The sequence below is a fragment of the Galeopterus variegatus genome, unplaced genomic scaffold, assembly GCF_000696425.1.
Source record: "Galeopterus variegatus unplaced genomic scaffold, G_variegatus-3.0.2 Scaffold1026, whole genome shotgun sequence".
In the NCBI taxonomy this organism is placed as follows: Eukaryota; Metazoa; Chordata; class Mammalia; order Dermoptera; family Cynocephalidae; genus Galeopterus; species Galeopterus variegatus.
In genome coordinates, this window is record NW_007727137.1 from 323,243 (window position 1) to 337,030 (window position 13,788).

At 52.5% G+C, this 13,788-nt stretch overlaps 2 protein-coding genes across 2 annotated transcripts in view; one reads left to right on the plus strand and one right to left on the minus strand.

The window, feature by feature from the left end:
- BRF1 (BRF1, RNA polymerase III transcription initiation factor 90 kDa subunit) overlaps positions 1-13,788 on the minus strand; it is a 62,281-nt gene that overhangs the window by 29,466 nt on the left and 19,027 nt on the right. Inside the window, exons 3-4 of the mRNA XM_008574272.1 lie at positions 7,541-7,572; positions 3,347-3,419 (exon numbers count right to left, since the gene is read on the minus strand). Coding sequence (XP_008572494.1) covers positions 3,347-3,419; positions 7,541-7,572 — 105 coding nt within the window. The remainder of the gene's footprint in view (positions 1-3,346; positions 3,420-7,540; positions 7,573-13,788) is intronic.
- BTBD6 (BTB (POZ) domain containing 6) lies at positions 143-1,756 on the plus strand. The gene is made up of 3 exons (XM_008574271.1): positions 143-227; positions 388-506; positions 668-1,756. Exons 1-3 carry the CDS (start codon positions 147-149, stop codon positions 1,698-1,700), a joined length of 1,233 nt encoding a protein of 410 aa, XP_008572493.1. The 5' UTR covers positions 143-146; the 3' UTR covers positions 1,701-1,756.

Consider the following 13,788-nt stretch of genomic DNA (forward strand, 5'->3'; position numbering starts at 1 on the left):
AACTTGGAGAGCCCCAACTGGCAGTCCTTCCACCCGACCCTGCGCGAGAGGTGAGCCCGCCGCGCCCCCGCTGCGCCCCGCACGCGCCCCTGCCGCGCCCGCCCGGACCCAGCCCCTGTGCCTCTGCCCTTTGCAGGAACGCGCTGATGTTCAACAACGAGCTCATGGCCGACGTCCACTTCATCGTGGGGCCCCTGGGGGCGACCAGGAGGGTGCCTGCCCACAAGGTTGGTAGGCAGAGGCTCAGCCCTTTGAGCTCCCAAAGGCACAGGCAACCTCCTAAAATTGAGCTGTCCCTGACGCGTGTGTGGCTGGACACAGCCTCCCCATGTCTTCCTTACTGCCCGTGCAGCCCATCGGCTCACGACAAATCTTTCTCATCCGCAGTACGTTCTGGCTGTTGGTAGCTCCGTCTTCTATGCCATGTTTTATGGGGACCTTGCAGAAGTCAAGGCAGAAATCCACATTCCGGACGTGGAGCCTGCAGCTTTTCTAATCTTGTTAAAGTAAGTGCTGTGTGAGCCTGGAAGGACGGGGTGGTTCTTTTCTGCCTGGTCACCACTAGGCAGCATCCCGCAGCTCCTGAGGGGAAGCACACAGGAGGTGATGGGCCACTCCCAGGCCCAAACCTCTGGGGAGTCTCTGACGCAAGCCCTGCCTTGCCTAGGTACATGTACAGTGATGAGATTGATCTAGAAGCCGATACGGTGCTGGCCACTCTGTATGCTGCCAAGAAGTACATTGTCCCTGCATTGGCAAAAGCCTGTGTCAACTTTCTGGAGACAAGTCTTGAAGCCAAAAATGCCTGTGTCCTGCTGTCCCAGAGTCGGCTGTTTGAGGAGCCTGAGCTGACCCAGCGCTGCTGGGAGGTCATTGACGCACAGGCCGAGATGGCCCTGAGGTCTGAGGGCTTCTGTGAAATAGACTGGCAGACGCTGGAGATCATCGTGACTCGGGAGGCCCTCAACACCAAGGAGGCTGTGGTCTTTGAGGCTGTCTTGAACTGGGCTGAGGCAGAGTGCAAGAGGCAGGGCCTACCGGTCACCCCACGCAACAAGAGGCATGTTTTGGGGCGAGCCCTCTATCTGGTCCGAATTCCAACCATGACCCTGGAGGAGTTTGCCAATGGCGCTGCGCAGTCGGATATCCTGACACTGGAGGAGACCCACAACATCTTCCTATGGTACACAGCTGCCAATAAGCCCCTCCTCGACTTCCCCCTGACGAAGAGGAAGGGCCTCACCCCCCAGAGGTGCCACCGCTTCCAGTCTTCTGCCTACCGCAGCAACCAGTGGCGGTACCGTGGGCGCTGTGACAGCATCCAGTTTGCTGTGGACAGAAGGGTATTTATTGCAGGTATGGGCTTATATGGGTCCAGCTCTGGGAAGGCTGAGTACAGTGTGAAGATTGAACTCAAGCGGCTGGGGATGGTTCTGGCTCAGAATCTGACCAAGTTTGTGTCAGATGGATCCAGTAACACTTTCTCAGTCTGGTTTGAACACCCCGTCCAAGTTGAGCAGGACACCTTCTACACAGCTAGTGCCGTCCTGGATGGCAGTGAGCTCAGCTACTTTGGGCAGGAGGGGATGACAGAAGTGCAGTGCGGGAAGGTGACCTTCCAGTTCCAGTGCTCCTCGGACAGCACCAATGGGACCGGGGTCCAGGGCGGGCAGATCCCTGAGCTCATCTTCTACGCCTGAGATGCGCTGTGAAGACATCGGGGAAGGCTAGGCTGCCCAGCCTGTCCTTCACAGCAGTTCACTTACTCTCTCTCTCGTATGTAGTCAGATGTAACCCGGTTCTGTGAAATAGATGCCTGTTCTATGCAGCCAGACCCTGGGTGTCTCAGTTTTAGGCATCTCCTGTACACGGTGCACGTCTCAAGGAGAGGGAAGATTTGGGGCATGAGGCAGGCTCCAGATCCCCTCCCAGTGGTACCGTGCCATCTGCTTTGAGGGCTTGGACATTCCTCCTACACTCTTGGATTCTAAGTTTTTTCAAGCATAACTGGAGACCTTCCCTTCAAATCCAAACTTGGCAAAAAGTCACTTAAAGTAGTTATCTGTTTAAGTGGATTTTCATAATAAAGGTTTCATAAAATGATAGCCACTTGTAGATGAATGATTATACGGATCGTAAATTGAGGTGTTCTCTTTCTTGTACAATTGAGAAGGTGAGAACTCCCTGCCATCACTAGAAAAAACCTACAGTGCTGCAGAGTGCTAAGTGGTTAGAAGCAAACTGTGTCCCAGGGAAGCCCCTATGTCCCCAGGCCCATGCAGTGTCTGGGCTGGCTTCCTCTCCAGGGCTGTAGCTAGAACACTCGGGGAATGGCCAGTGTCTGGTTGTCTCTGTACTTCCTCAAGCGTCACTAGCATCTCAGACACAGTCCTACTTTAATAATTGGATCTGAGAGCGGTGGGGGGCTGGGGGCCACGCTCTGTAGGGCCAGGACAGCCTGCTGTGGGGTAGAGCAGCTGCTTCAGCCCTTGCCTCTGTCCTCCCATGCTGCTGCATGCTCCATGGCCAGTTGCTTTGTTTCTGGAAAGTTCCAGCTTGGCCCATCAAGGGGAGGGATGGCCCCACTCAGCACAGGGGTGTGGCCTCTCTGGGGAGGGTGTGGGCCCGGTGTAGGGCCCCAGCCCTGTGTCCCTGTGCTGCTGCAGCCCCCACCCTGCCAGAACTTCAAGGGGAGGGATGGCCCCACTCAGCACAGGGGTGTGGCCTCTCTGGGGAGGGTGTGGGCCGGGTGTAGGGCCCCAGCCCTGTGTCCCTGTGCTGCTGCAGCCCCCACCCTGCCAGAACCGGGGGCCCAGCCCTGTTGGTGACCCATCCCCCTGCTCCCTGCCACACATGGTGCTTCTTTACCTTTAAAGAGACATACTATAGACATCCACAGGCAAAGTAAGGAGAAGGCCCTCGAAGCAGGCTGTGAAAACCACTCCTTGGTAAAGCTCAAAGAAAGGGCCGTAGCTGGGAGGGCACTATCTCCAGGAGCCACCCCCACCACTCCTTGTCTGTGCAGATGTCCTGCCTTCCCAGAGGAACCTGGCAGCCAGGTGTCTTCCTCACACCTTGTCTGAACAAGACGGGCTCACAGCATGCAGTGCCACTTCCATTTCCCTGTCTATACCCTCGTCCACACTTGACAGGCACTGACAGTGGGCCTTCTGGTTTTGCACAGGCCTTCTGGTTTTGCACCACTGTCCTGAGCTACTGGCAGCTTTTAGGAGACATTTCTTACCTGGAGGGGTCCTGCACTGATTTCCCTCCCACTCTTCAAAGGACATTTGGCACACTGGTGTCTAAAGCAGCCCATCGGACACCCTTAAGCCCTGCCACATACCTATGGCTGGTGCGTTGATGCAGAGCTCTCTCGCCAACAGAAGAAACGTCTTCCCCAGCACATACACGTTCACCTGTGATGCAAAGACCACAACCAGAGAAGCATTGGTGTTTAAGGAAATGTTTCCTTTTTTTGTTTCTTAAAATGAGTACTTCATTGTTTAGTCATTAAAGAATCTGATGGTGGAGGCCCCTGCCGGCTGGTGGAGCCCCCCATTCCTCACCCCAGCAGCCTGGCTGTCCTTCACTTAGCCTCTGGGTCACGCAGGGCCCTTCCCTCTTGCGTTAGACCCCACTACACTGTCTCCCCAGTGGCGGTATTTGCTCAGAAAAAAACCTGCCTGAAGGTGACCTGTCAGGGTATAAGCTCTCATGCTGCATTTAATTTGGAATCCCATTGGCCACACCTTTGCCACCCTGACTCCTATGGGCCTAGTGGTCTTGGCCTCAGCCCCCTTGCTGGGATCCCCATCTGGGTTCCTCAGTGACCATCCACTGCTCCCACCTCAAGTCTAAATCTGCCACAGAGCCTGCCACTCCCTGCCTTGGTCACCTACCATCACATTCTTCCCTGCCACAGGGTGGTGGGCGATGGGGGTGAGGCCCAGGCAGGGCAGGGGCTGCCCCAAGGTCTGGCAGTCAGTGGTGGGAGCATCATCATTTGTGCTCAAGAGAGCAGGACCCCAACCTCTGCAGACCCTGAGCACAAGGCCCAGGGCCTTGGCCCCAGCCCTGCAATGGGCCGGGCTCCTCTAAGGAGCCCTGTTGATGATACAGCCATGACTCTGATGCTGATCAGATGCATGGGCAGCTTTGGGGAGGATGCTTCTGAGCAGGGTCTGATGGGGTGTGGCAGAAGCTGTCCAGGTGGAGTAGCATGGACAAGGTGCAGAGCTGGGAGAGTACAGGTTCCCATCCCAAGCCTATACTGGCTTCAGTGTCTTAGCCTCAGTCTGTGAAAGCCCTGCCATTACCTTCAACCCAGCCTTACCCCTGGGACCCCTGGGCCTCACAGGTTTGGTGGGTCTGGCTTTCTGCCTCTGGCCTCCCCTAAGAACTTTCTCACCTGATAAGCCTGGCCTGTGGGCCCCTGGACAAGGGCCTTTGTCCCACTGCACAGGTGACACCCCCAGGTGCTTGCTGACTTGAAGGGGCCGGAGATCTAAGGGATGATACTACACAGGGGGTCTACATTAGAGGCAGGAGCTGGAAGGAGTCGTGGGGAGGTCAGCTCAGGGGGTCTGCCAGCTGCAAGGGCCAGGGCTGAGCCTCCATAACCAGGCAGCAGTGGGCAACTGTTCACTGGTCACCTTTCACCTCTGGCTGGGCACAGTTTCTATCTTCTAGAGAGATCCCTGAGGGCTCCATCATAAGGGCTGGTGGCTCCCAGAGCATGCTTTCTGAAGGAATTCTGCCTTCTCACAGAGTTTCCAGAGGTCTAAGAGTCCCTGGGGTCTGCTCACCAAACTGTGGTGTGTGTGAACGTGTACATAGGTGTTGTCATGCATCTTCTCAGCAGCACCCCAGCCCTCATGATGGATCCTACCAGACTCCTGCATTGCGACCCTTCTGATTCCACATTGTTTAGAGAACAGCAACACTAGTATCTGCTGCTGGGACATCCAGGTCCCTCTGGAAGTGCGTCTCTGGCTTCTGCCTGCCCTCCCATTCCTCTCCCAGGATGGCAGGTGGACTCTGAGCCTCCAGGCCCTGCCTCTGAGAGTCCGTGCACCCAGTGAGTGAGCGACCCTGTGTCTGCCATAAGGGGGATCTAGGGTCCTACCGTGTAGCTCACTGGAGGACCCAGAATCCCTCTGTAGAGTGTGTACCAGGCCCCACCCCACAGGCTCCAGCCAGAGGGTAGGTGACTTTGAGCTCAGCACTGGGGAGAAGTTTAACCTTTTTTTTTTGTCCTTTTTTTGAGACCGACCGCACTGCGCTCAGCCAGTGAGCGTACTGGCCATCCCTATATAGGATCCAGCCCGCGGCAGGAGTGCCACTGTGCTCCCAGTGCTGCACTCTCCCGAGTGCACCACGGGCTCGGCCCTAGAAGTTTAACCTTTGATATGTGTATGAATCAGCAATGAAAGAAGGATCTCAACTTGGGTGGTCTCTTCCCAAGTTAAACCTTCTACTCATTTACACAAAGCAGTCAGGCCTAGTGGCGCGGAGCCCCTCGGGGCGAGGTCCTCACTTGATGTGGGCATATACTTTACACCCACAGACAGGTGTGTGGTCTCTTCCCAAGTTAAACCTTCTACTCATTTACACAAAGCAGTCAGGCCTAGTGGCGCAGAGCCCCTCGGGGCGAGGTCCTCACTTGATGTGGGCATATACTTTACACCCACAGACAGGTGTGAAAACATCTGTCCCTTAAATGCCAAGCGCAGTGTGGACCCCCAGGGAGACCATGCAGGAAGGAAGGAACATGCTATGGGCCCCCTCTGGGGGTGCCAGCCTTGTCCAGCCCGCCACCTGCCAGGACACCTGACACCCTCCATCTGGCACATGGCTCTGCCCTTCTACCTGAGGTGTCATAAGTCAAAGTAGATTGTCCCTGGCCAGCACAGGACCCTCACCCCATGCCCTGGCTCAGCCCATGGCAAGCAGGAGCCTCCACTTCCCACTCACCACCTTCTGTTCTGACAATCTGATTGGTTTCCCATTTCCAAAGGCTGTGAAGCTATTAGAACACCCCATCCCCACCCCCAAGAGATGCCCAGGCCACTTCTGAAGCAGCCACCCCATCCCTGGCCCTCAGGCCCATCCTTCCCAGGAAGTCAGCGGGTGGGAAACAGGGTCACATGGCCTTGCCCCGAACCAAGCACAGTGCATTCAAAACGTGCAGTTGCTGGATTATCACAATTCCAACAGATTATTTTTAGCTTGACCACAAAATACCTCAGCAATAGCTTCTGAGAGATGCCATTTATAAAGACAGCTGGGAGGACAAAAATACAAACCACCATCTGATTCAAGGAGAAGTCTAACTCTGGTGGCTACCGCAGGGCACTGAGCCCCCAGTGCCAGAGGCAGCGGCACAGCCCTCAGGCCCTTGGCCCCCTGAGGGGCACCCGAATCCAGACAGAAGGTTTCTCTTCTAGGTATGAAAGCCATGAGAATTCTGCATGAACCTTCACACTGTAGTCATGCTTGTTTTCGATGACTGTAGTCATGCTTGTTTTTCTCTTTCTGCATACTCAGTGTCATCACTGTGGGTCTGGGGTCCTGCCACACCAGGGCACGACACCAAGGACATAAGCCCAGTCCCAGACAGGCCCTGGGAACACAGTGCAGAGCCTTGAGCCCTCCAACCCCCGTGAGCATCCTGTTCCCACAAATGTCCCTGGTGTTGGGACTTTCCACTATGTTCAGTTGTGTGAAAATGAGCGAGGCAAGAGGAAATGCTTTGTCTGTACCCAGAAAGCAAGCTTCTCTAAACAGACTGTAAACAGGTTTTCCTACAGTTTGAAATGTGTGTCAAATTTTTTTTCTTTTAAAGAATCTCCCTTGGGGCTGGCCCGTGGCTCACTTGGGAGAGTGCGGTGCTGATAACACCAAGGCCACAGGTTTGGATCCCTATATAGGGATGGCCGGTTCGCTTACTGGCTGAGTGTGGTGCTGACAACACCAAGCCAAGGGTTAAGATCCCCTTACCGGTCATCTTTTTTTTTTCCTTTTTGTCTTTTTTACTGACCGGTAACGGGATCACAACCCTCGGTGTCGTGCCTGTACCGGGGACCGGCAACAGGATCGCAACCCTCGGTGTTGTGCCTGCACTGTGCTCAGCCAGTGAGCGGGAACCGGTCTCCACATGGGATCCGAACCCTCGGCGGGAGCGCCGCCGCACTCCCAAGCGGCACACTCTCCAGTGCGCCACCAGGCCGGCCCTCCGGTCATCTTTTTAAAAAAAGAAGATAAAGAATCTCCCTTGGCTAGGAGAAAAGTTTGTGAGGGTCCTCAAGCTGGGACAACACTAGGACCCGTGACCTTGGCCGGCAGCTGCCCCTCCCACCTTGCGGAGACCTACACTCGCATGTGTCTTGTCCTAGCAACCCCAGAATCACAAAAGCTCTCCATCTCACAGATGGGGGCATCCCATGGGGCAGGGAGCACAAAGTGGCCTCCAGGTGTATACAGGTATGCCCCAGTCATGGCATCAGATAGAGAAAGAGATAAAAGGAAACTGGCCTACCTGGAGCAGGTCACTGAGGTCCAGGAGCATGTCTGGAACAGGAGTCAAGGACGTCTGCATGGAGCTGGTGGGCTCAGGTACCCCACAGTATTCAAAGGGGCAAAGGCTGAACACCAAGGGAACCAGAGCCTTGCCGGCCAAATCTAAGCTCAACACATGATCAGGAAGGAAAGGCCCTGATGGAAAAGTGAGAGGGGCACATTGGGCCTGGCCAGAACCTTCCATCCCTCAGGCATCGAGGGAGACCTCTGTGAACTCACTTCCAGGACAAGGGGCTACAAGAGTGGGGAGCCAGGTCAGGGGGATCCAGAAACAGGGCAGGGGGGTGGTTTGATGCAATCCCCAAGAGAGCACACTATTCACAGAACAGCTCCCACACACTGCAAGCCTGTCCAATCCCCGACACAGCATGGAAACGCACAACGATGCTCATTTACTGAGAGCCTGTCGGAACCAGGCAGCGTCCTGGGGCAGAAGATGCCCTGCTCAGTTCTTGGCCCCAGCACTCACAGACTCTTGGAAACAGACATACAGATATGCAGCTACCCCTCTGCTAAGTAGGTGAGCACCTGGCAGGTACCGCCACGGAGCTGGTGTTCAAGGGGACAACTGTGGGGATTTTGGCGTAGGACCTGTTCATGCTCCCAGCATGAACAAATAGTACCAAGAATATGTCCTATGTCATCCAAAACTCAGATGGATACATAAAGAAAAATATAAAAACCCAATCACTGGTTCAGGCAACTTGACAGATGAAGTTAAAATTAATGTCACTCATGAGTCTGCTGTAGCTTTGAGAAGTAACTAATAAAGAGATTCTCATGGTGCTGAATCAGAAGCCCAGAGCAGGTATGCAGAGGGAAATCCTCAGGACCCAAACATGTCTGGGAGAAACAAAGTCCCGCGGTGCTGCACCCTCCCACACAGTCCCAGACAGCAGGGGGAGGAGCTCCTAGGTCCTTCAGGGGAAGGAGCAGGAGTCCTCAGTCTCTGAAGGTGCGCACTCCATCATGCAGTGCAGAAGCAATAAGACAGACATCGCTGCAGTGGAGACCAACGCACTAATGAGAAGAGCAATGGGAAAAAGGAGAGAGACATGAAGTCAAAGGAGATGAAAGGACACAGTACTGACTGCACAAACAGAAGCCTGCGACATCAAGAAGACAGACAACAGAAAAAATAGCACACCAAAGTGCTACCCACACCTGATGATTCCAACCATATGACCGTCTGGACAAGGCAAAACTACAGGGGCTGGGGGAAGGAGGGCTGAGTGGGTGGAGCACAGGGGACCTTCAGGGCACTGCAGCTTCTCCGTGTGATACTTCAGTGGTGGACATATGTCGTCGTGCATCTGTCAAAACCCACAGACTGTACAGCACCAGGAGGGAACCCACATGTGAAGTATGGACTTTAGTTAATAATGATGCATCAAGACTGGCTGTATCACCTACAACAAACGTACTGCACTGACGCGAGATGTCAACAACAGGGAAACTGCGGGATGGAGGAGGTACATGAGTGTGGAGGGTACTAACATTGATAAAGCAAATGTATTCCACAGGGCCTAGCTTCTAAAGCCCCGTAGTTTCAGGTATAACCTAACTTTTTAAAATTACTTATAGAAATGTTAAGCTTGCAAAAGACAGGAAAATTTCCCCAAGCTAAAGTCACTGTTGTAGATAAAGAATTGTAACACAGAAAAATTGCTGGCTCAAGGACAGACGTCCTTGGTGCAGGTTAACCTAAAGTTACTTGATTGTATGTAAACGTACTAAGGAAACTGCTGTAGGAAAAGACAGTATTTGCTAAGAACAAGCTTTTGTTGGTGGATCGACTTAACCTTTTGCAAATTGCATTATAGAATGTCCCTTTGTCATTTCACTGATCTTACCAGCTTCTATTGTTAAACTAAGCTGTAACTTCACCTATGTTCCTTTTCTGTAACTTTTTGGTCTGGAGAGTAAATACTGGGAGAAGACCCCAGCCAGGTTTTAATTTTCCAAGGAGGAATGCCTCTCTATTGAGGGTTCCTGGAAAATTAACCCCTTCAGGGCTTCTCACTGCTCAGAAGAAATGGGCTTTGAGTAATCCTTTGCGTCTCCGTCTCCGTCACCCAGGGGGAGAGAGGTGACACATGGGAACTCTCTGAACAATTTTTCTGTAAACCTAAAACTGTCCTAAAAAAATTTTATTTAAAAAATTAAGAATAATTAAATAAAGGCCAAAAGAATGGGCAAAAATTTTTTTTTCCTTTTTGTCGTTTTTACTGACCGGTAACGGGATCGCAACCCTTGGTGTTGTGCCCGTACCGGGGACCGGCAACGGGATCGCAACACTCGGTGTTGCGCCCGCACCGCGCTCAGCCAGTGAGCGGGAACCGGTCTCCACATGGGATCCGAACCCTCGGTGGGAGCGCTGCCACGCTCCCAAGCAGCGCACTCTCCAGTGCGCCACCGGGCCGGCCCAGAATGGGCAAAATTTTTTACCAGAAGCTTCACGATGAAAAACAAGCAGCCGGCAAGTACATGAAACAGAGTTCAGCCGCACTATCTATGACTGAAATGAAAGTGAGGACGAGGCGCTACTGCCCCGCCACAGCAGCATGCATGCTGGTGGGTGTGTGCAGTGATCTCCTGCACGCTGCTAGGGAGTGTGAAACAGCACAACCACTCTGGGAGAAGGCCTGCAAGTTTCCTACAAAACTAAACATATGCTGCATTTTGACCCAGCTCTTCCACTCCTAGGTACTTATCCAAAAGAAATGAAAACATATGTATGTCCACAAAAAAACTGTGAAAGAAACTTCACAGCAGCTTCATTCATAACAGCCAAACACTGGGAACAGCCTAGGTGTCCACCACTAGAAGAAACAACAATCTATCTTGTATTCACACAATGATACCACTTGGAACATAACACAACATGGATGAATCCCAAAAGTGACAGAGACCTTACAGAAAAGAGCAAAGAATGTGCGATTCTGTTCACAGACAGCCGAGCACTAGTGCAGCTGGGCGAGGGCAAAGGGCACCAGATCCCGGTTCTTCTGAGTCTGCGGGAGGCACGCTGCAGGGATGGGCTGCTCTGCAGCTTGACAGATGACTGGGTGCACAGGTGTATACAGCTGCCAGAACTCATCAAATGCAACAGTCAAAACCTGTGCCTTTCATTTAGTGCCAATTTTACCTCAAAAGGAACAAAGGAACCATAAACAAATATTGAACTCTAGTCAGCTAACGATCTCCTACTGAGGGGCTTTGGGGGTTGTGGGCAGATGTCTGCAATTTTGGAATGTGCCAAAAAAATGAGAAGGCTGAGGGATGCACAGCTGGTGGAGGGAGGGGGCGATCGGAGGCAGAGCCAGGACCACAATGTGTTTACAGGGGCTCTATAGTTTAACTTCAACTTGGTGGTGTAAAAAATGATGGGAGAAAGTGTTACATTTTAAAAAGGAGATTGGAATTAAACTTGGTTTAACTAAGATAAATTGACTGCTTTCCTTGAAACAAAATTAGCTGGCACTTGATCCGATGCTCGCCTCTCTCCCGGCTCTGTTAGGAAGCATTCCAGGGGTTTCCGGGTGACTGAGACTCAATTTTCTGCTTCCCCCACTGATGCCCTTGGGGCCCAGCCCACAGGTCCCCCAGCTACTGAGCATTTGGGGATCTTCTGGTGGCTTCTGAAAGTCTTCTATACAGCATGGCCAGTGGTCCTGTGCCTCCCCAGTAGCACCTCCCTTTTGCTAAGCAGAGGCTTTTAACCACAGCTCTAGAGTTTTATAAAAGTCAGGGGGCAAGAGGGCCTGCCTGAAGCCTTTAGGGCATGAGAACCCCTCTCCTGATGCTTTGACCTCTTCGTGCCTCCCTCCTGGTCTCTACCATGCTCTGGTTGGTGGTACTTCTGCTCAACCAACCTCAAGCACAGGTCACAAACACCAAGAACGCTGGGTGAGATAACTCCAAGAGATTCTGGACGTGCCTGAGGGTTGGGACAGACCATCCACTGGTTTGAAAAAGTGTGCAAATGGCTGCCATGCGGTCATGTGGCAACAGTGTGTCCCCTGTTGTGCCACGGTTCTGCAGCTCTACTGTGAGGAGGGTAGGGAAACTGAGGCCGTCCATACCATCGGCTGGCTGCACCACACCTGCTGGAGGGCAACCGCAGACAGGACCTCACTTAAACTCAGATCCACTTTCCATAAGTGAAAAAGCTTACAGAGATTTAAATGAGGCAGAACTAAAACTCAAAAGAACATGAAACTTCTCTGAATAGCCTTACATAAAAATGCTTCTTCTGGATGCTGAGGAGAGAAATGATAGAAACTGCTGTAGCACGTACAGTCCAACAGAAAGGGCCATGTTGGCCACAACTAGCAGATGAACGGTGGGACCAGAAACGCTGGTCCTGGTAACGACACTGCATCAGGACCAAGAAGGATGACCTGCCCAGCCCCCGTCCACTGCCATGCCACCCCCTCTCAGGTCCCTTTTGCTCAGACTAAACTGTCCCCAGGCAGCTGACACCACTGGCAAGCTATTCATTGCCCAGCCCCCAGCTCTATTCAGAGAAGCCCTCCTCCACGCCCCACCAAGGACAAAGGCCACCAGGGGTACTCAGCATCCCAACCGAGGCACAAACCATGACTAGACACACCACAGGGAATTCAAATGCCTGCCACCTACACGGCCCTGCCACCTGTTGTCTACACAGCACCGGCACTCTCACTCTACACATGCCGTCTACACAGCACTGGCGCCCACTGTCTGCGCTGCACTGATATCCACTTCCCAGGGCAAAGCACAGTGGTCAATAGAGGTAGCAGCCTAGCACCCACACTATCTCACTTGGCAAGGGAAGATAAGATTTAGAGTCCAGGAACTTCCAAGACAGCCAGATTCAAGGGTCCAAACTGCCAAGTAAAGAGTTGGCAACTTTGGGCCGGCCCGGTGGCACACTGGAGAGTGCGCCGCTTGAGAGTGCGACGGCGCTCCCGCCGAGGGTTCGGATCCCATGTGGAGACCAGTTCCTGCTCACTGGCTGAGTGCGGTGCGGGCGCAACACCGAGGGTTGCGATCCCGTTGCCGGTCCCCGGTACGGGCGCGACACCAAGGGTTGTGATCCCGTTACCGGTCAGTAAAAAAGACAAAAAGGAAAAAAAAAAAAGAGTTGGCAACTTCAAGAGGTGAGCCCAACACTGTTCCCAAAAGTTCGCTTCAGGGCACTTGCCAGCCCCTGAGCTTACAGGTGCAAAGGCTAAATGCCACAAATCCCAGCTAAGCCAGCTCTGAAAGAGCTGAGCAGGCCTTTCTGCGATGGCAAAGTGCCACAAAGGGTATAACTTGGTTTCCCAATGGTCCTGGCTTAGCACATAGCCTGGGCTCTCAGTTAGGACCCACGACAGACCAACCATGGCTGGCTCAGGGCTAGCTACCCATATACCCTCTGCCTGCCCCAGAAAAATTAATTCCCTCTGGGGGGAGAAGTATTGACCATCTCTACAATTTTTCAAACATAATATCCAGCAATTCAATAAAAAATTACCAAGCATGACAAAACAGAAGCCAAAAGAAAACTAAGACAATACAAACAGAACCACAAACATCCAACTATTGGACTTATAAAAGACTGTCATGTAACCGTGAAGAGGGAAAATTTTACCAAAAACTGGTTCTCTAATAAAAAGAACCTAATGAAAAACCATCATTGAAAGTAAGTTAACAGGTGGCTTTAACATCCAATTAGACACAGCAAAAGAAGGAGGGAAGGTTTACCATACATGTAACTGGAGTCCCAGACCAGGAATAAAGGAAAAGAGCAGGCAGAGGCTCATTTGAAAAGATACTACCCACAATTTTTCCAGAACACACAAAAGACATCAAGTCACAAATTCTAGAATCTCTACAAACAACAACCTGGATAAATAACAAAGAAAACCACATTTAGGCATATCAGAATCAAATCCCTGAAACCAAAGGCAAGGACATTCCTTAAAAGCAGGTAGTGAGGGCCGAGCCCATGGTGCACTCGGGAGAGTGCGGCGCTGGGAGCGCAGCAGTGCTCCTGCCGCGGGTTCGGATCCTATATAGGGATGACCAGTGCACTCACAGCGCTCACTGGCTGAGCGCGGTGCGGCCGGTCTCAAAAAGGACAAAAAAAAAAAAAAAAAAAGCATAATAACCCAAAGGGGGGGGGAAAAAAGGGGCAGCCCCAAAAAAGGGGGGGAATAAAAAAAAAAAAAAAAGAAT